General features: G+C 40.0%; 1 protein-coding gene across 4 annotated transcripts in view; it reads right to left on the bottom strand.

Annotated features, from left to right (window-relative positions):
- Positions 1 to 8,252, bottom strand: part of PRSS12 (serine protease 12) — a 46,763-nt gene extending 38,511 nt beyond the window's left edge. The window contains exon 1 of one of the 4 annotated variants that reach the window (XM_069803710.1): positions 7,617 to 8,252. In XM_069803710.1, the coding sequence (XP_069659811.1) occupies positions 7,617 to 7,971 (355 nt within the window). In that variant the 5' untranslated portion in view covers positions 7,972 to 8,252. Of the gene's footprint in view, positions 1 to 1,286; positions 1,312 to 7,616 lie in introns of those variants that run through there. The other 3 variants (XM_069803779.1, XM_069803626.1, XM_069803860.1) reach the window with 3 other exon arrangements.
- Positions 8,253 to 22,747: the final 14,495 nt, after the last annotated feature.

Here is a 22,747-nt window from a genome sequence, read left to right as displayed (position 1 = left end):
GTGTTTTTAGCAGTGGAAGAAAACAGTCAATGTTTGTGCCTGCATTTTGTTGTATGTGTGTTCATGTATGTGTAAATAATAATAATAATAATAGGTAGATCCACTTTTTCTTCTTGGCTTTCACTCAGACTGTGTCCTAGTTTTAATTTAGTTCAGTATATTTTATAAAACCACGAAGCCAAACAACTGCCAAATAACTCGAGGAATTAATTAACCTCAAACTTGGTTTTGTGTGTTCCTTTTTGCTTCCTATTTACTTTCTCAGCAGTAACTTACTATTCAGTAAATTACAAACAAAATTTATTCAACTCATGTTACAGAGTGAGCTATCATTCCAAATAGAGGATTATTAATGAGTTAATTATAACAATACTGTAGACATGTTGCACATTGCTTATCTGTCTTTATAATTTTTCTCTTTGTGTTTTTCTGTCACATACAGACAGAGTCTGGAATTTTGTTTATTTCTGCTCTTCACCAGACTTTTGTGTAGACTATTATTTTCACTTGAAACATCAACTGCAGTCATAGCAAAGCGATTCCTGACATACCAGAAAGCAATTTTGAAGATGTCATCTCCAAAAATAAGTTTATTTTTGTACATGATTGCTTACAGTCCTGCATGACACCTACTGAAATCAATACAGTGTTTCCTGAGTACACACTACACAATATTTCTATTCAAATATTTGAATAAGGGAGTACTTGAAGAATAAAATTCTCCTCTAAGGTCTCCATGGCAGAATTTGGCTCACTCCTTTTTCTGTATTTACAGAATTCCCAGTGGCAACAGTCAGAAGAATTTATCCACGTACACAGAGCAAAAGACAGCACAAGAGATAACTTTTCCACATCAGAAACTCCTTTCCCAACAATTAAAAATGGAAACAAGTCTGAAATCCTTTGCATCTTTGGTAGAAGCCTCAGGAAAGAAGTTTGAAAAGCACAGAGTTCTCACTGTGGACACGTACCATTAAACAAAGAAAACAGCCTTTCCCTTGCCACCCACTCCCCTAAAGAACCCTGAGTGATGTCTGGTCCCTGTTGAAGGGGGAAAACACACTACTGGTATCAGTTGGTAAGGAAGGGAAAATGACTGGAAGGGACAGTGCCTTATTTCCATGTGCCTGTGGGAAAAGACATAGATGAAAACAATAAATGAGGGATTTTTTAAAAATTCATCTAATATCTCAACAAAATACTTTGGTTTGCCTTTTTCCTGTAGATTTACAGCTGTGTATAGGAACACCAATGTTTTATGAAGGGTAGTAGCATTCATAACAGACCTTTGTTCATCTCAGAAGAAAATACGATAAAGAGCCAGCTTCTGTCATATAGAAGAGAAAACACCTAAGATGATTGTTAAAGGTAATTTTGTAACAAATTTAAAATGTTCTTGATTTTCACCTGAGAAGTCAATCTAGAAAGAAATAAAAGGAAAGCCTGTTTTTACATGTAACTAATATTAAACCTTTTAGTATGCTTGCTGTTTAATAGAGTTAACCGAATAGATGGTATAACAGTTCTAACATGCTGTCTGCATTGACTGACTACTTTCCTCATAGGACGGTATTGATATCTACAGCTGTGATTAACCTAAACCATCCAGGGCAAAATCAGGCATTCTCTCCTCAAGGAAAACAATAAGTAAAACCATTTTTTTAAAAGAAAAGCATGAATTGAAAATCCTCTGAAATTAATATCACTAACATATTTTTCCAAGTCCAGTCTAAGTGTTTCTAGCTCAGTATTTCAGCATGGTATCTGACAAGAGTAAAATGATACAGCATTGTTTGTTTCATATGCACTTTGAAGTATGTATCAACCTATATCATATGACAAGTCATAATTATGTAGCAAACAAATCAAAGAGCACACTAATAAGAAAATTATTTCTCTGTTGTTTACTCAAAATGTTGTGGTATTCAGACCCCAGTAGTTACTTCACTGGATCTAGAGATATATTAGTTACAGTAACATGAATACATCATAAAACATAACAGAACTTTAAAATATAGACTTTCATTTCAGTAACTTATTTTTTCTTTCCAATAGATAAAACTCTTACTTCATAATGAAACAGATCTGTGGTTCATGTGTAAATTGATCATAGGGAATTGCAAGATGACCAACATTATCTGCCATCATGTACATTTATGCTGTATGACCACGTATCTCTTTATTACTCATGAGTCAATCTTTGTTATTAAGAATGTGTTAATATCCTAATTGCAAGACAGTCAGTGTTTGCATTGTTAAAATGACCTGGAAACACTCTTTCACTTCATAGGCAGCAAAAAACCTAGTATTTAGCATGACGAAAAGGATACTGGTTAATTCTTAATTTCACTGGTTAAGTCTTCTACTGTTACATTTTAACGCCTCAAGCCCATACTGCATCTCAACAAGTGTGCCCAAGGGGCTCCCTTCTCTGTTCCCCCTAGGACACAAGAAGCTCTGGAGAAGAGCGTCTGAATTACTTCTTAGAAAACAGGTCTGGCTTAAGCATATGCATTGGGGGCTCTAGGTTTCTGGAGTGGTAGATACGGTAGCATCTCAATTTTTTAAGCTGTAAGTTTTTAGCTCTCTTAGTTGCTGAAGAAAACTAAACACATTGGGAGTAGAGCTAATGCAGTAGTATGTGCTCTGGCTTTTATGCAATGCTCTGGGAAACTCACCCTCTCTCCCCTCTCCACCAAGTCAATACAGTGTCAAGCCTCTGCCCAAAGTACTTATTAAAGTACTTCACTGCCTCAACACCGAGCTCAACAGCAGGGACCATGTGTACGGGGATCCTGCCCCTGGGTCTCAATGCCCTCCTCAGCACCGCTCAGGAAGAGGAAGGATGAGAAGTGAACTGACCCCACGAGGGTTAGAAACAAGGACACAGGACCACAAAGCGGGCCTACTAGGCAGCTCTAGGACACATGCTGCGGTCTTACAACAGACTTAATTCAGCCCTATATTGAAGAATACAAATCTATTGTCTTGACAGAAACTCCTTCGTTTATATACAGTCAAAAAATATGTATGTGTTTCCTCTAATTATGTTCTAGGCAAGGTTACTGACGGTCAATTCATGTTGTTTACATACAGCCTGGTAATTTTAGTTGCCCTGGTATCTGCCCAAGTCAGAGTCTTTCGAGATTAAGTTATACTTGCAAATGCAAGGAAGTAAGGGTATCCAGTGGGTGCTGCTGAGACTTGCTCTGCAACACCTGCCATATAGGCTCAAGATGAGACACACAAGAAAAAAGGGAGAGGAAAACCTCTCAGCCAACTTTTAATTAACTCCAAAAAGCAGAAGAGCTTCAAAGGAATTGTGCTGCTGTGCTTGGACTCTTTTCCTATACCATTCTCACAGCCAGAAATGCTGGGTAACTTCACACCCTGTTTTATTTTCTACATTTCACTGAGAACAAGCATTGTTACTGTGTGTGGTTGAATTGCAAATAGAATGGGAATCACTTCCACTTCTGCTGTACGTGTAAGTGCTGCAGCAGTGGGCTTTATGGTGTTGGCTAAAGGTGTGCCAGTAGTTTCTTCGTAAACACCTGCATCCAAAGGTTTGTAATTTGGCCATAAATGTAGATTTGGAAAAGTGGGATCAGAAGTAGAAGTTGCCTGTACTTTTCACCCTGGTGCTGGGTGCTCTGAAATCACAGATTTAAAGCAAAGCAAAAGAAGTATTTTGAATTCTGGAAATCTGTACAAACAACACTTTTATTTCTGCTTTCATTTCCAAGGTGTTCCAACATGGGATAGTGCCACAGAAAGGCCCTGCACGGATAATTCCTCTCTGTTGCCTTGGAGTCAATTAGGTAAGTCCAAATTTACATGAAGTGTGAGGGTGTCCCATTGATACACGCTGTGTATCCAATGTAGCCACATTATAACTCGCAGTATTTCAGAACACTAGTGGATGATTCATAACACATGTAGAAGAGTCTATCCCTGTTTCAGAATGAAACTAATTAATTGGTTTGCATGAGGTACTTGTAAAAAGCTACCTGTAGTATAGGTCAAATCTAAACACCCACTCAAATCAATGGAAACCTTTCTTCCCTTCCAGGATCAGGCCTGGCTAAAATCAAAGAAATTAGTAGTGTTGACTTCAGCAAAACTATGGATGACACTCACTGCAATCAATGAATGCTGTTGCCCATCACTTTCGTGAGCACTGCTCTTAGTCTAAAATTGTAAGTATTATCTCCCGGTATTTTAACTTTGAAAAAAAGGTGCATCCATCAGAACTACTTTTTAAGAGCTATCTTGAGAACTTTAGCAGATAGCAGTATTGCATACTCAAGGATCCTTGTATTAGAAGTTTCATAAATATTGTATATATTGGGTGTGTAATGTGCTGAATTGGTTCCTCTGCAGCAGTGAGATTCATCATGTCAATGATTAATGGTTTAAAGCTCTGAAAGAATAAACTGAAGCATTAGGAATGTAATGGGCTCTAAAGGACTGCAGTTGTCTTATGTGGTACAGAGCTGCAGAAAATGAGGGGTCTCAGGCTGTGCAGCTGTAACAAGAATAGTTCGAGAAGAGCTGCTTCCTAGAAGGAAAATGTAGATATTCGTGTTTAATTTTTTATCATATTATTTTCTTTAACCCTATGCTATTAAAAAACCAAAACCCCCAAGGACCTTCCATCAGCTGCCTGGCCTATAGTATAACAGGTAGAGAGAATAATCTAGTGGTTAGACTGTGGGCCTGAGGCTTGATTCTTCCCTCACAAAAGTTTAGTGAAGCACTATTTGATTGGCATTAGTGGAACTACCCTGTGATAAGAGTAATTTAAATGGAAAGACTCTACAGTCTGACCACTCTGGAGATGTGTCTTTTATTTCCAGTTCTGCCACCAATTGGTAGTGTGACCTCTGGCAAAGACACTTACCCTCTCTTGTATTGTTTCCCCTTTGTAAATTAAAGAAAAATAGTTAACCCACTTCACTCAGAGCTTTAAATTAGGTATGTAACAACATAGCATGAACAACGTATCATGCAGAATACTGTAACTACATGCCACGTAAACATTGTGTGGCAGCAGTTGCATCTAGGTACTGAGGTAGGCCTATTTTTTGAAGCATGAGTACATTACAGGTAAGTTGGTATTAGCAGTAACTAAAATACTAAATTCTGCTAGACTTTGCTGGCTCTTTGTACAGAGTACTCTCGTACTCATTTGTTTTCCTCTATGATTTCCTTGGTTAATCATGCTAATTTATATATATTTGTATTTGGTTTACTTGCTTTCAAGGCATGAATAAATAATATTACCCAGATGCCTCTCATTTTAGAAAGAAGGAAATGAAACACCAAAATCTATTATTTTAAACTATAAAACTGATTTTTGAACTGGTACCACATAGTATAATTGCAAATGCACTTTTTTTTTTAATTTTTCATCATTAATGTTTAAAGCAGTGTAATGGACACACATGCACAAAATTTAGCCAATTAATTTTGCAGTTAAGTCTTAATATTTAAGGTAGAATAGCCAGGAGATTTACAGTTAAGGCTTTGAACATGGCGGTGTATTTAGTTATTGCAGGTGCCTAATAACTGAGCATGGGCTTCCTCAGCACATGTACTAAAGCAACAGATGCAGTGAGTTTATCTCTGAATAGTCTCTGAATATTCTCTTCTCTGGCTATAAACTGCATCATAACATTGCCTTACTTGCATTTCCTTGCTCCTTGTAGGAAAGGAACATACTTTCGGACTAATGTTACAATAATGTTTGTTTCTGGGCAGATGGCTTGATTTATTTCCATGTTTCACCTTAAGCCATCTCACTCTCTGATTCTTTTGTATTGCCTCCCCAAAGGCTTTTTGACAGATGTTTGTCCTGTTGATGTCACTGAGAGTTTACCACTGAGTGCAATAGAAGCAGATGACCTTTCAATTAGAGTATTGGCTATTGTTCAGTAGCAATGTCCTCCCTCTTAACTGGGGCTAACCTGGGTTTCCTTTTTCTGGGGGAAAAAAAAGCAGCATTCTGAAAAGACTGAAGAAACACAGCTAAACCCAAACCATGTAGTATTTTTGGTGTTTTTTTACTTAAATCACATTAGTGCTGAACTTAAAAGGGATTCTGGAATTTACTTTAGTAAGTGCAAGATTGGGTTCTTAGCAATAAAATGCCGCGTTCTTCTTCACTGTAATGTATTAGACCAAGTCCTCACAACGTATTTTGGGAACCAGACTGAAGAATTCTGAAAAAAGCTATAAATACGATGGGCTAAATCAAAGAAGCAACTGTGAGACCCTTTCGCAAACTGAGACAAGTTAAAGGGTGTGAAGTCTTCTGGATTTTTTTTCATCTGTGTCTAGTTATCTGTTTTCTCCTCCGTGGCATCAGCTGCCTGGTATTCTTTCCAGGGAAACATCTGTGATGCATAACATCATTCTACCTTCTTGAAGGAGTACAACATTTGACTTGGAACACAGCTTTGGAAGCTGCATTTTTTTTTAATGCATAAATGATCAATATGGATCTTGGTGCCTCCATATGCTCTTTATGTGATATTTTATACCAATATGTATAATTATCACATTGTTCAAATCTTTTTCGCACACACCTTCTAGGGCTATTGTTGGAAGAGAAAGATAGCAATCCTCTTCAAGGGATCTGAAAGTAAATTAATGAAAAAACCCAAACCGACCCAAAAGCAACTTCCACAAGAACAAAATTATTAATATTAATGATCGACTTCCTTGCTGTGACCTTGTGATACTACAAAATATGTGAAAGGAAGGGCAACAAAGAAGGGAATTTTTATTTTCATTGCAACAATTATGCTTAGTATAGAAATAGATAGGACATAATTTGTATTTAGGTAGGAGATAATAATACCAGACTGATGTAGGAGAAAATGTGAAGTCATTCGAAACCAAACTACATAAATATATTTAACGCCAACACCGATGAAATGTAAGGCTGATCAACTGCGCAAGGGCTGGATGCTGAAATTGCTGTTCAGCCCTTACGCACTGAAAACTTCCACTGAAGTCACTGGGAGTTCAGCGAGGAGTGCATGTGGGGGAAGCACCCATCTCTTGGCTGGGTTCACAGATGTCCTCAAGCACCAGCGCTAACTTGCAAACCTCGTTATCCCAAGATTTGGGGGGAAAACAGGAAGAAGGAGCCGCTAGGCGAGCAGGTCGCGTTCACAGCAAGGCATCGTTGTGCTTTTTCCTTCTGCCACCTAACCTCCGTAGATCGAGTGCCATAAAGAGGGGAATGCCAGCCTTGGCGAGCTGCGCCTACAGACTACTGACGGCGCAGCTTGCTAACGCGATTTACCTCGTATGAAAACAGCGTCGGCATAAAGCCAGGTAGGACCTTGGTCTTCCCGATGCGTCCGCCGAGGCGGAGGTTTAAACTCCTCTCTCGGACCAGCCCGTGCTGTCACTTTGGCGAGAGGCGGCCGCCCCCCCCCGTCCCCGCTCCCCGCTCCCTCCAGCGACGGGGAACCGGCAACGGGATGGCGAGGACGCCGCCGCCCGGCCAAGGCTCTCCCTCCCGCGGAGCCCCCGGCGCACCCTCCCGCTCCGCCGCCAGCCCGCGCCCCAGCCGGCGGCCGCTCGCCCTCCGCCCCGCTCACCTCGCTCGCAGTCAGCGCGGCCCCGCTCCGCCCGGCCCCGGCCGCCCCGGGGGGCGCAGCCGGGCCGCCCGCCGCCGCCGCCGGGCAGGGCGCAGGAGCTGCGGCGGCCCCGCGGCGCCCGGCCCGCCGTCCCCCGCCGCGGGAGGGCGGGCGCCGCCGGTGTCCAGGGGCGCCGGGCCGCCGCGAAGCCCCCGGCGGGGCAGCCGGCGGGGGGCGGCGGCGGCGGCGGCGGCGGGGCCGGGGCGGGTGGCTGCGGGTGGCCGGCGGCCGGGAGGCTGGCGGAGAGCTGCCCCAGCCCGCGGGCTCCGGGGATCGTCCCTATCACCAGCGCCACCACGAAGCCGGCGAATGTCATGGTGCCAGTCCCGCCGGCGCGGGTCCATCTCCCCCTCTCATCGCGCCCGGGATGCGAAGGGGGAAGGCGGGGCCGCGGCGTCCCGCTAATCCCCCACGCCGCACACCCCTGCCGCCCTCCCCCCGGCTCCCCTGCCTGCGGGGGCAGGGCGAGCGAGGCGCGGAGAGGCGCGCAGACCCCCGCGGGGCGCCCGGCGGCGGCGTTTGCGGCTACCTGCCGCAGCCTTCCCGAGCGCGGCGGGGAGCGGCGCGGCCGCCCGCTCCCGGGCAGCAGCCGCTCCGGCAGCCCCCGCGGGGCGTCGCAGGGGGGGCCGCGCACCGACCTCGCCGCCCCCGGAGCCCGGCCTCGGCGGCTACCTCCCGCTCCCCCGCCGGCCCCGGGCACCGTCGCCCCCGTACCCCCCCCCCCCGGCCTCATCGCGGTCCGGTCCCGCCGCAGGCTCCCCCCCGCCCCGCTTCTCTCTCGCCCTTGGGGCTCCCCTAGCAGCCACCACCGGCTCTGCCCGTGGCTATGGCTCCCCCGACCCCTCCGACAGCCTCAGAAAAAGCAGAAGGAGCCCGGGCACAGGCCGGCCCGGGGTGGGGGCGCGCAGATTCGGGGAGAGAGGGACAAAACGGACCCGCAGGGCGGCTGGGGAGGCAGAGGGATGGAGAGAGAGAGAGAGCGAGCCCCAGGCGTGTCTGCGGGAAACAAAGGGCCTGAGAACAAATGCCGTGAAGAGAAATGTCTTCGAGGGTTTAGCTTTATCCCAGCCCCATGTGCTCTGAATAGTAATCTGCCTATTCCCAGCCACTGCGGAGTTCTGCGTGACCTGATCATCTCTGATTTCCTTCTTCTACCAGGATGGCTCCCAGTTAGTTTTGCCTCTTTGTCTCATATTGTTCAGTTGCTAGTATGGGTTAGTTACTATTTTTTTAATTTTCTGCTGGTTTTAATCTATGCTGTTCACACTTTGCAAAGTCCAGCTCTGCCTGATACAGCGCGCGCCCTTTATTTGGCAATTTGTCTGTAGTATGAGTCTGTAGATTCACGTCTCCACAGGATCTTTTTTTCCTCTCTCATTTTTCGGCTGAGAAGTGTTAATCTGGTTTCTGGGTGAGCGTATCAGTTTTTCCACAACCTTGCATTGTGACTAGAGCCTACAAGAGAATCTGCTTTCCATGCAGGATCCCTCCAGTGAACAGCGGCCTTCCTTTAGCAGCCTCCAAACCGTTCAAAAGGTGCAAAATGCAACTGCACCGATTTAAGCTTTTGTTCATAAGAAGAAAAGAGCTCCAATGCTAAGGAAGAGCAGGTCCTACAGTGTTTGGTATTACCTGTATTCATTTTAGATCTACTCATCTGTGATTATTATTGCAACATTACAATTAGTATTTTAATCACAAAGTTAAAGAATACTCTGTTGGGGTTTCTACAGCAACATGATAACTATGCTATCACGTGTGTCTGATGGCACTTCTTCGTGGATACAAGCGCACAGACTGTTCGTTCTTTCTGAGGTTTCTTCTGGGGGTATGTATATGCATTAGTTTAGAAGCTGTCAGGACTGGCAAGAGTTTAATTTGTTTTCAAAATATTTGAATATATACAAGATGTTAGCCTGAAAGCAACTCATTACGGCCATATTATGGCCATTTTTAAATTGTCTGAAAATTTGTTGCTGTCATGACAAGTCGGTTGCTTTTATCCTTTGGAAGGGCTGGTTAAAAGCATGCTCAGCCTAGCTGGTTAAGGCTTCCTTCGTTGCCTAGTAAACACTTTTTGGCATCACAGTAACAGCAATATTTCATTTTTCCTGACCTAAGCTCTTTCCCCACCCCGCCCCCTCTAGCCTGGAAGAGGAAGAGTTCTGCTGATCAGCACAGGAGGAAGGGAACAGATGAATGATGAATCTTGCAAAACACTTCAGGCAAAGCTTTGAGCCTGGTACTTATTAATGTATTCTGATTTCATTTGTCTCCCATAGGTGTGTGGGCCAGCAGGAATCTTACATGCACAGAACTTGCTTTACCTATGTAGGGTAGAGGTGTTTGTGCTTGAGGTTGCAAAATGGTACTAAGCAGGAGGTGGGGGGAAAAGAGGGGGGCTACACAGGGAAAAAGGTTTGGAAGTAACTAGAATTATAAAAGAAGCATCAAGAAGAAAAAAGCAATTGTCAAAATTATTCTCACCCAAGACAGGGTTCAGGTTTAATCGAATGATCCACATGTAGAGATGCAGTCTTGAACATTTTAATTTTTATCATGATTGTAACTTTTGATGTAATGGTATAAGGAGACTAAGCCTTAATTTGTTTTAATAACTGTAAGTTTGCTTTCACTATGATGTGAGGTCTGTTAATGCTACAGAAAATAATGCTTTTGTTAAAATTTACAAATCGGGGACTTGGTCTGGCTTCCATTCAAGACATTGATAACAGTTTCATTAAGTTTCATTGATACCAGTTACACTTCTAAGAAATACTGGAACTGATGCATTTGTTTTCCTGGCATGTCTGCTTTGCACTTGGGTTGCAGCTTCTGTCTTGGCTAGAACATTTATAAGTGTCTCCCCCATATGGTTTCTCTTGTGTTTGAACTGTGTGAGCTCATGTTGCAGTTTTTCCTTTGGCTGTGGCACTTACAGGTGCCGTGTATAAAGTCACTCTCATCTGCTTGACTACTTTTATTATGCTTGTAGAAAGCTCATTATCTGTGTGACTTCTACCTCTGTCATATTTCTCACAATCGGTCAAAAGTTACTGGCAAGAGCAAAGACAAAGCAACAGTTACATAGACAGTATGTTTTTGAGAACCTTGATTCTTTTGGACATCACGCTTAAAATAACAGTAAGAATTACAGGTCTGCCTAAAATGAAACTGCACTATGCTTTAAGGGTGGACTTTACCTTCGCATGTTTATAAACAAGAAACAAAGACCTACTACTCTGATATAGCTGATACAGCTTTAAAAAGGTGCCAGATATGAGATGTTCTCAAGTGCATTTGGTTGCCTTCAAAAGTTTTGTCTCTGCTGTACAAAACTGTTGAAAACTCATTCACAAATTGAATTAGAAATGAAAAGGAAAGAAAAAATTATGTTTCCTCAGTTAGGAAAATAAGCAAGTAGGTCTTTGGAAATCTCGAAAGGTCTCAATGGATCTGGGCATTATGTACAACTTTTTGATTCTGAAATTACAGTATCCAACTTTTCAGAAAAAACAGTGTCACAAAATGTTGAGAAAATAGTAAATCTTTGGAAAGTGTGCTAGTTATACTCCTGCAGCAGCACTGCGGGATTTAAAGTTAGTAAAGAAAGGCTTGTTTTGGTCTTTCTAGATTGGTAGAGAAAATAATCCATTAAGATTACATTAGAGTGGGTGAACTGGCTCCAGCTGATGTACATAGCAATTCTCCCTTTTGCAAAACATTTTCAATATTTAATCTTAGTATTTAGTTTGTACCTCTTATGCACAGAAGTAGTACCTGTTGACAGCAGTCCCATGCAAATCTGTGCTGTGTACCTGGCAACTTCCATGAGAACAGTTGTAGGAAATCCCCTGCTAGAATAGGTCTTAATTTCTGTGCAATTTCACAGTGTTGGCTGCCTTTTTCTCTCCTGGTATTTGACAGCCCCAATACCAAACTGTTTATAAAACAAAGAATAATAAATAATCCATAGGTATGCACTGATCTGACCACTCCAACCCACTCCCTGCTGCTGTATTTCTGTGCATAGATTCCTCAGGTTACCTGAGAAATGGAAATATTAGAAATACTCGCATAATACAGCAGCAGCATGGGTTATTCATATATGCAAGGCTTAAAAGGAAACTTACACAAGAGCTTCTTTTATCCTAATAGCTTTCTAAAAGCACTTGATAGTTCTTCCCTGTCGCTGACTCTGGTTTTGCATGAGTTGTGTGAGGGTACAGGTTATCAGAGGAATAATTTTAAATAAATGGTTCTTGTGAATAGGTGAAGGTGTCTGATGTGTGGGTTATACATGCAAAAAATAGTAGTCCTGCATTTCAAAAACATTTAATACCAAGCATTTAAAATTCAGCTGGAGAATCAGTCTAATTCTGCTCCCATTTAAATCAATAGCAAAATTCACTGATTAGCCTCTTCCTGTGTTCAGTAAAGCTGCTTACCTTTATTTTCAAGTTGCTCATACAGTATGCTCTCAGCGTAGATTCTAGAAAAGCTGAGCACTTCCAGCTGTTGGTGGAATTCAGCTAAAATACTATTGACAAGTGAAGGCCTGAGTCAGTCCCATCTTATTGCCACTGATAGCCCTAAACCAGGGTATTCTCTCCTGCATTCCCTCCTCACCAAACAGCAATGTAGATGTGACAGATCAGAGCAAGGGTTGACTTCAGGCAATGCGATATGAGAAATTCCCCCAGGAAATAAGAGCAAGTACAAAGCAGAGAGAATGTAACCAAACAGCCAGGCACAATGTATTGTAATGAGATTATTTTCAGACTGTCCATCTAACAATTTCTTACAATTATTTCTTCACAAGTATGCTGGGGCTGATAGATCAGCCACTGGAATCAATGGAAAAACTTATGCACGTGACCTAGTGGGCACCAAACAGGGGCTGAAATCAGGACTAGAAAGAGAGGAAGCAAGGCTCCACACAAAGGAGATTTCCATGTGCAAAATGGGCCACAGAATGGATGCCGTAATGAGTCAATATTTTTAGGATATAAGTCAGCGCTCTTATAAAATAATTTTATTCGTTAATCTCATACTTTTTTAACAAACACGGGCAGCAGAAATTTGAAATCCTGCCAAGTCTGACTCAAAATTAATTTGGGTTTGTGCTTATATGGAAGAGAATAGGCCTTTTGTCTGTAATTATATATAAGCTCCATAGGGTGACCCTGCATTACACAGGATGTAACTGAACAGCCTGTAATTGATGAGGTTTCCATTACCGCATAACACAGTGCGCACAGTAATGAGATCATAGAAAAACCTTTTTTAAAGTGTTAAGTACTTTATTGTACAACAAGCTGAGTTCATATTATAAGGCCATAAGAAAACCGATTTCCTGGAACAATTCAATACAGAGGTGCATATGTGCCTAATGGGGTTATACAGACATGACAAAATAATTGCATTTAAAACTGGAAGGTGAACTGAATCACACAAAACTGGTGAACGCTTTTTGTTTAATGTAGTGAGTGGAAAAAATGCTATTTCAACTGAGGTAGTTTTGATATTTCCAAAGTAACTATCCATCGTTTAAAAACGACCACAGTTTTCCACAGAAAAAAAAAAGGATTTTTGAATAGCAATGAAATGTGGAGATATTTGTTTGAAAAATATTTTTTTAAAAACAAAAAAAGCCCTGCATTCAGTAAAGGCTCTAATTCTGCAAATACGTACCCTCATTCGTAGTATGTACACATCTGCACACTGTGATGTCTCCGTGTGTAAAGCAGGTTACATGGGTACCCAGTGTAAAACTTCGGAGGACTGGAGACATGATTTGTTCACGCTGTTGCTACTGTTTCCGCAACACCAGGGAACATACAGCTAATACAGCATACAGTCTTGTTCATGCAGTTGCAATGTGATGGTGTTTGAGGCCGCGTTTTACATTGTTTCTATGAGCAACCTCCATGCACTCCTTCATGTTCCTCTCCCAGAAGGACCATTGAGCAGATCCCAAGTGTGCAATGCCATGTGGCTGAGTGGGGAGTGAGACTCAAGTGTGAGAGCAGGAGTGCCTCAGCGTGACTGTGTCAGTACAGCAGAGGTGCTGCTTTATTTCCTGATGCTTAGAATAGGAAGTAAATGCGGCATCACATATGTTGCAGTCTGTTAGCTAGGTGAAAGGTGAGTTTGTGTAGCCATTCTATAAATAAGCATACTTAAAGAGGCAAGAATATGTCAAAGAGGATATTTGGAAGAAGTGGAATGGAAGATGGTGTTTGTTAATGAACAATCTTAACAAATGTTGCAAAGAAATGGAACTTCAGTTCCGAACCTGACTACCTTGGGTATATGTGGGTTTTGGTACTTGATTCATTGAGTTCATCCTTTAAGGGAAGCTCTGTACGTGATTCATTCTGTGCTCATGCTGGAAAAACAACCCACTCCATAAAAAAAAAAAAAAAAAATCAATGGGCATGCTACACCTTTGAAAAAATATTTAACATTTGTGGAAATGTTTAACATTTTGGTTTAGATCTAAGAGAGAAAAGGTGAAAAAAATAATTTTTAATGTTTTCTTCATCATAAAAACATACATTTTGGACTCTTTTTCATGTAGAAAATGGCCTTTTCAAGTCAGTCAACATTAGGTAAGCCTTCCGCAGAGCAGGATGAAGCCTTATTTATTCAAAACATCCACCGTCAGTGAGGACAACTGGTTCATAGAGCGGAGATATATGACCTTCTACAATTTCCTCTGACATTCATGGTGTAGAAGGTTCCCTGGGGTAAACAATGCTTTATAAATGCAGTTGTTTAGATAAGTTCTTCTCTCACAAATAATCTAGGAATTTCTCTTCCAATTATTTATGTCTGGAATGGTAGCAGGTGCTTCTCTTTGTTCAGAGTTAATCTTCTGAAAACATTTCTTAATAATAATCTATTTCAGAATTTTGCATTTCATTGTTGTGAAGTGTAAGTGCAATGAAAATCACAAACCACAGAAAGGTAAATCAAGCAGGGTTGATTTGTGTTTTCATCTTCCATCTAACCCAAGTGTCACCTTCCCATTAGCAGCAATGGAACGAGGCATTTCTAATATTTCCTGCAGGAATTTCTCAGTGTCCTGCACAAAATCCAACAGCAGTGTACATACAATGTGTAAATAAGACTTTTTTCTCCAGAGTTTCAGAGGGATGCGGGAATTATTTTAGTGCTGAGCTACATACATGCAATGACCCTTCAAGTATTTGATTCATCTTCATTAACATAAGACTCTGTTACCGGGAATGAGAAAGGGTAAAGTGAGTTACAGCTGTATTTTTACAGTTATGCATAATACAAGCACATATTACACAGTTATTAAAATATAACTATAGCTTATTAGAACATGTAAAATAAGCATAAAAAGAGGAAAGAAAAGATAAATACTTGTTGGAGCAGGAATAGTTTTGTCCATGAAGCCGTCTTTACATATTATAGACTTTGAATTTCTAGATGGTTTTGATCTTGAAAAGCAGCAAGCACTTCAGATTAGCACAAACCTTAGCATAAGGGCATTTGGTCTACAAATTGAAATGCAAAGCAAGACATGTTCCTTTTTCCATCTTTCCCCTCCTGTATATGTATACAGCTATAATCTGGCCCATATGTTTTATTTATTTAACCAAATATTTTGGAGGGAACCCATTTTAAACAAAAAAACCTGTTTTATACATCTGTGATTTCTCTATGTGCTTCTGCAGTGCACTTTTAAAACGTAACTCAACAGATATGACCTTTAAAACTTCAAAATGTCCTATTAACATAAAAAATACTGCTATATGAAAAAAAAACCTAGCCATATTAACATGTTTCAGTACACATTTTCTCAAAGAGGCGCAGAAGAATCAAATATAATTCCCCTGTCACTTACTGTTATTTACGTTTGGTCTTTGTCCATCTCCAAGTGCTAGACTAATCGACAATGTAAAGAATTTCACATATTTCCAGAAGTCTGTTTTACATCTCTTATTTTTAATCGGTTCACACAGATAGACTTTTTAAAAGATTTCACCATTGCATACAACTTGAGAAGGTTGTTGTATACGAACTTGGAAACAATGTCTCATAAAGTTAAAACAAAAATCAAGCAGGATTTTGCCACTTCTTATTTTCAATCACAATTCTCTATCAAGATTAGAGACCTGAACTATGGTGGAGATATTCATATGTTCCTTCTGCTAGGTGTTGCATACTCTTGACTCCCCACTGAAATGGGTGTTTGGTCAACATTACCCAAATTTAGTCCTACCTATTTTTATCCTTTTTTAAAAAAAAAATATGTGTAATAACTTGAGTTTGCTGGATAATACAAATAAAATTGCAAATGCCTTTTTTTTTTTTTTTTTTTTTTTTTGAGAAAGAAATCATGGAAGCTGCATTCTTTTATCATTAGTAATAGTTTTGGATGAGAATTTCATTATTGTTTCAAAGGAACACATATTCTTATACTTAATGAAGGGAAAGCTAAAAAAACATTCATACTTATTTGACTTAAGGAGGCTGGGATTTATAATTACCCGAAGAAACTGAATGCTGTGCTACCAAGAAGAGATTCAAGAAATGTTAATTCTTACCTCGTAAGGGTACTGAAAGATCTCTTGGAAGTTATCAGCACATGTTCATAGCTCATGATCTTTTTATGTTTTAGGGTTGTATTGGAAGCACTAGGACTAAATTTAAAATATTTTTTGTTTTACTTGCTATTTCAATTAGTTGAAAAGTTTAGCTGTTAAGGAGGGGCATATATTGCTGAGTGTTTATAAACCATGTCCTGTTGGCTGTATTGATTAATAATTTCATCAGAGTCAGTGAGTCTTCCCATGTTAGTGAATAGATTTTGTGCGTTACGAATACAAGCGTTAGTTTGCCCATATTGTTACCATTTTAAAAAATATAAATCTCAGTAGTTCCTAGCTTGCTTTCACAAGTACTTACAGAGCTGGAGCAACCATTTTACACCGATTAAAATAAAGTGATGCACAAAGATGTACTTGCTATTTGTGCCTCCTTCCAACATTTTAGTTGAAATTTTAAAATGCAGCTACATACGCTTTAAAATAAATAAGGTGAGGACACCGTCTACAATTGCAAGGAGATTCTGTACAAGATGGGATCAGAGCTCACTTTGCACTATTGAACTATAACTGTTGTAGTTACAACAACACTGGCATTGTGCAGACCTGTGACAGACATTTGTCTTAGATCGCCTTCATTACCACAGAATGTGGAAAATGTCTGTCAGGAGCTGTGGGAAGGGCAGGGAGGAAGGGTGACAGGTGAAGAAAGGGGGCAAAGAAGGCAAGATCCACTGCTGTAACTATTGGCAAAACAAACAGCTCTCTTATAATCTTCATTGTTGGCTTAATCATCCCTTATTCTTTCTTGCCTTCTGACTGATGTCCCTTTCTTAGCTCTTCTGATCCCTCTGGTCCCATCATTATGATTTCCCCCTTGCTATTTTCTTGATGATCTAATGGCGATGTAGAATTACACATTCCAACTTCCTATTTTCATATTTAGTCATCTTGGCTGGGATAATGATTTGTCAACTAAAAAGTAAAAATTCAAATTAAGCCCATTGGATTATGAAAAGCCATGGATTTTTGCTATGGATATAGTTATACAAAAGATATATAGTGACTTGTCCTGTTTTTGTATTGAACTGCTTAGCACACTGTTTATTTTTGTAAATAAACAGTACGTTACAGTACACACTACTTTTTGTACTAATAGTGTGTAACTAAGTCCTGCTAGACCAAATACCCAGTTATATTAACTAGAAGTACTGCTAAGTTTATTAATCGTAAAATCTCAAAACCTCTCTTTTTTTTTTTATTATGATTATTATCCTATTTTGGAAACAGGTCTCAGCATTTTGCTACTAGTTTCAGCAGAACCTTTGTTTGGCCCTTAGAAATCAAATAAGTAACTTCTACTTGGAGCTGTTAGGAGATGGACTTGCAGTTTGGATCATGACTAGTCCATATGTCCACTTTTTTTTCTGTATACATAGGTTTTTCTTCCTGAAGCTTATTTTTGAACTTCCTAGAACCCAGGAAAAAGCAGCAGAATAACTTCTTTCTCTAGGATTTAACTACAAGCCACCTTGTGGAGCAACATTTTTCAAATTTCTTTACTGCCTTCTGTCTGTACTTCTGGTGCTTCTGAAGCTGTGGTTGCACATTTGCTGCAAAGTAATCCAAACTGGGGTAAAAGATGAGCCAGATCTTTTTCCTGATCTGGTTTATTGCACAGCCACACAGAAAACACAACGGGTAGTGAACTGGCATGAATGTAGAAATAAGTGGCAGAGCTAGGAGCTGTTTAACTTAGTATGCTATGAACTTAAACAGGAAAGCATTAAGATGTAGATACTGATAAATGTAGTATTCATAGAAGCCACAGTTAACTGGTAACACTGTAAATGCTCTGGAAAACATGTAAATGTAAATGGGAGACTGGGAAAAGAAGATGAACAATAAATTCAGGGATAATGTTTTTAAATAGTCTGTGCAAATAACATGCTGATGCAAGATACTCTATCTAATTATCTATGGAGGTATCCAGGAAAACATTAAATAATATTGAAAACAAATTTAAGATGGAAAAGTACTGAGTATATGAGGTAATATAGAAGGATGATTTTTCTGGAATACAAAGACTTTAGACATCTGAGGTTTTCAGTATACAAAGCTACCATATGCTGTAGTATTCTGTATAGTATGATTATCTAGTCACCTTTATTGCTATTTAGTATAAACAAAACAGCTCTGAGACAAAGTAACTGTACTATAATTGCATAAAATATGCACAAGTACCATATTTAAACATAAAAATGTATGGGATTGTTTTGAAAGCATGATAGAACACAATTTCTGACTGTAAGATAAAACTGGCAGTATAATTTTAATATCTTGTGTGAGAAACAGGGAAAGCAGGAAAGTGATACATAATATTTTCTGATCTCAGTGCTTACAGAGTTAAGTCTGTAAGTCACTGAACACTGAAGTGTATGGAAATATGTTTCTTTGTTATTCAAAGCATAACAAATTCACACTTCTTTAACACTGATTTATAATAATAAAGCCAGCAGATGTCATGTAATTAGATTTGTACTGCCCTTGAGGATAGTGGATCAAATTCAGCTCAGCGTTAGAACAAATAATATCATTGAAGTTCGTGTAGTTACTAGAGATTTGCTCCTGCCTCACTAAGGGGGCAGTGTTAAAATGAGAAAAGGGGGCAGTGTTAAAATGAGAAGGAGTAGATACAGGGCTAGATGCAATACAGTGTAAAGCTGCACTCCATCCCCTCTTCACATGCTATTTTTTGAGGCATATACACAGACATTCCAGTTAAAAAGCCAGTTGTATTTTAACATATTCTCTGAATATGGTGGGAAGCCAGTAATGCTTGATCTCCAAGTGAAGTGGGACTTGGGGGTTCAGGGAACTGTCTTGGCTAAATTTTTTAATAATTTAGAAGGAGGATTGTTGATTAATTGCCATGATTGGCTGAATTTGACGAAAGAATGTGTTCATCTGTTTGTTAAAATATGGACGTAACTGTTGGCAAGCTATGCGGATGACTATAGTGTGGAAGGTGGCATCTCTGAAATCACACACGCCTAGCATCTAAATCTTGATAGTGAGAGATATCAAAACACAAGTCATTATAGCTCCAGAAAAAAATATACAATATCCTACAGTAATGAAAATGAGTTAGGGTCATATTTTGCCAGCCTTATTCACATTTAATACTATTGCATTGTCAATTCTGTGTGAATAGTCCCAGTGACTTCAGTGGAACTCAGTGGTGGCTGGGCTCATGTGAGCTGGGACAGTGCAATAGAACCATCTGTGTTCTCGTGAAAGTTAAAATGCCCAGTTTGTCTGGGAACCATGGGGCAAATTCTCAGTTTTGAGTTCCACTGCTGTATATGGTTTATCTTAGAGTATATGGACAAGTGGCTAGTAAGTTTCTGCAATAGGTAAAAGAAAAAATGTAAAACAGCTTGCTCTCCTTCCCACCCCAAAAAAGGCTAAATCTTACCTTTTGGTATAGAAATGAACAGAATGAATTTGTAGAACAGAACAGAACAGAACAGAATAGAGTAGAGTAGAGTAGAATAGAGTACAATAGACTATTTAGTTGGAAGAGACCTACAAGGATCATCTAGTCCAACTGCCTGACCACTTCAGGGCTGACCAAAAGTCAAAGCATGTTGTTATGGGCATTGTCCAAATGCCTCTTCAACACTGACAGGTGTGGGGCATCGACCACCTCCCTAGGAAGCCTGTTCCAGTGTGCGACTGGGTGGTAAATGAAATGCTTCCTAATGTCAAGTCTAAATAGCTGTAAATAGAATGTCCTGAATTAAGAATATATTATATATTTTTGGTAGTTTGTGACATTTCTAGAACAAAACATGTTGATCAGAGGAATTTTTAAAAGCAGGAATCATTTTCATTCCCAGCAATTTAACAAATTCAATGCTAGGTCTTAAAATGCTCTCTTGACCCATCCACGTTTTTCAGCAAAACAAAGTTCAGTTCAAAAAGCTTCTCTAGCTCAACTCCAATCCTGCTGCTCTTCCGGCAATGTTGGATACTGCTTGAAGAAGCCAGAACAATGTTTTGCTCAAAACATTTAAGAAACTAAATGAGTTTATTCCATGTAGGGGAATTAGAAAGTTTTTTAAACATTTGTGTGCAAGTTGCTTATTCTTGCTGACAAAGTAGAATGAAATACGATGCTGTGCAAAAGCAAAGAAATTAAATAATCTCTTTCAAAATTCCTTTCAATAGTCACCTGCCGGTTGGTAAGGAGGCTATGATCAGTTGGTCCAGAGGCAGCAGCTCTCGTGCTGTGAGCAACACGTAACATCAAGGCTTCATGTCCATTACAAAGGACATGTACAATCCTGGATCAAATGGCAATGAAATTTGATCTAGATGAAGTGTGAAATCGCAGCACATGTCTGTCAAATTATCCAGAGCGTATGGTGGCGTGTTTATGAAGGCTCTGTTTTGGCTGTATGTTGGCTTACCACGAACAAGCAGTACTGCCCTAATAAACACTCTGCTGCTACTAAGTTACTTCTAGGAGATTTTAAAACAAAATTTGAACTGCTACAGTGAGCTCATATGGATTCATGGCTGTAGTGTTTTTGCAATATGCTCATTAAGTCAGATTTGCCACCTTGTAGGGACACAGCCTAAGGCAGAGGTACAAAAGCATGTGCAGCCACAATCATTGGGTGTTGCGGATACTACCACTTACTCAAAATACGCCCCAACATTGAGGTTACCAACTTTTAAAGATAAATTTCAAAGAGGTAGAGCTAGGTACTTGACTAAAAGCATGAGGAAAAGGGACATGAAGTAGGAAGAGTGTGATGTTAGTCCATGCTAACCATTTTCTATTTGTCTGGTTTGAGTTAAGAGATAAAGTTCTCTTTTATTTCATCTATTCAGTGAAAGAATAAGCACTGTCCATTCATTGCTTTTAATTTATGAATTTATTGAGCATCTAATTTGACATAATTTAGTTTGAGGTTTGTGATGTGAAGAACAATTAAGTTGAGAGAACAGTGATGAATTAAGCAGCTTGGGCCTAATTCCGTGTAACTTTTAGAGTCATTTCTACTGACACAACACAAGCTAGCAGTTTTTTGCTAAATGGAGTACACTAGACTTGAATATATGTCAGTACAACACAAGTCCCAAATGGTTGTGAAATTCTACCATTATTTGTTTGTGTTTTATAAATATTTTATAATGCTGTAAGTGGTTAAACAAAGTGGCATAGAATGTCTGCTTATTACCTTTAGACAAACATTTGAAGTTGGAAGTAAGAAGTATGCTGGAGGACAGGATTTGAATTCAAAATTATTGCAACAATAGAAATAATTAAAAAGATTGAATGCAGGTCAATAAAGAGAAGTAAAAGGTAATGTACTCAGGAATAATCAGTTAAATAAAACCAGGATGAGAAAACAATTGGCTTCATAAATCTGAAGGAAAAAATCTGGATAATAGATCAGAGTTGAAGGCAGTTCAACAAAGTCGTTAGTTGCAAAAAAAAAAAGAAAACTGCACTGAGATCCCTGAACAGGTCGGTAGCCTATGGCACATAGTCCATCTGTATTTCACACAGCGTTGGTAAAGGCTTCATCTGCAGCTGAAAGCCTCGTTTGGGGAACAGCCATGGACAAAGCAGTTGACTCGATTAGGTGAGATTCCAGGGGACAGAAGGATCAGAAGTGCAGAACAGCAAGGTGAAAAGAAATGCGATGGCAGTCTTCCCAGATACTAAGGACTCTTGCAGAGACGCAAATAAGCTTATGCATTCTCATGGCAAACAATACGAAATGCACTTCTCTTGCTGTCCATAGGGAATAGAGGTTATAAATTCCAGCCACAAATATTTTAGACTGGAGGGTAGGAAAAAAAATCTGAACGTAAGTACCACGAAGCTCCAGTATGGATTGCCGAGGGAGGCCAATGCATTTCCAGCACTGCGTATTTGTAGGTTTGACACACGTCAGGGATGACATCAGGATATGAGGCTGGATTAGAGGATGCCATTCTTTTTTGGTGATTCCATTATAAGGTTCAAGGCCACAGAAACTTATGATGTAATCAAAACACTAATATCAGTGATCAAACCCAAACCTATAGATTGGACTGTGGTACAGTATATGTGTGTGTGTAGCTCTTGACTCCAGACCAGCAGAATTTGGCCTGATACTTACCTTAACAGAAAAAACCTGAGCACAGACTGCATACAAGGCTCAGAGAGCCAAAGCCACAGCATACATGGAGAAGAAGAAAGGCCAGGAGCATTCTGAAAAAATACAAGCTTTTTATTTTGAAACAGTGTATGTATATAGCATAACATCTTTCATAGCCATTAGTGTTTGTAAAGATTAGCTCTTCTTAGCAACCAGTTCTAAAAACAGAGTGCTCACACAAACTTCATCATATCACATCCAAGAGGAAGTGATTTTGTTACTGTGCAGGGACTTCTACTGTATTCATTACAGCCAACAATATCAAAGAAGAGTGCAGTAGTATGAGATA

Source organism: Haliaeetus albicilla, chromosome 1, assembly GCF_947461875.1.
Source record: "Haliaeetus albicilla chromosome 1, bHalAlb1.1, whole genome shotgun sequence".
NCBI lineage: Eukaryota > Metazoa > Chordata > Aves > Accipitriformes > Accipitridae > Haliaeetus > Haliaeetus albicilla.
Note: the sequence above shows the minus strand (reverse complement) of the source record. Positions and strands in the feature narration are given on the sequence as shown.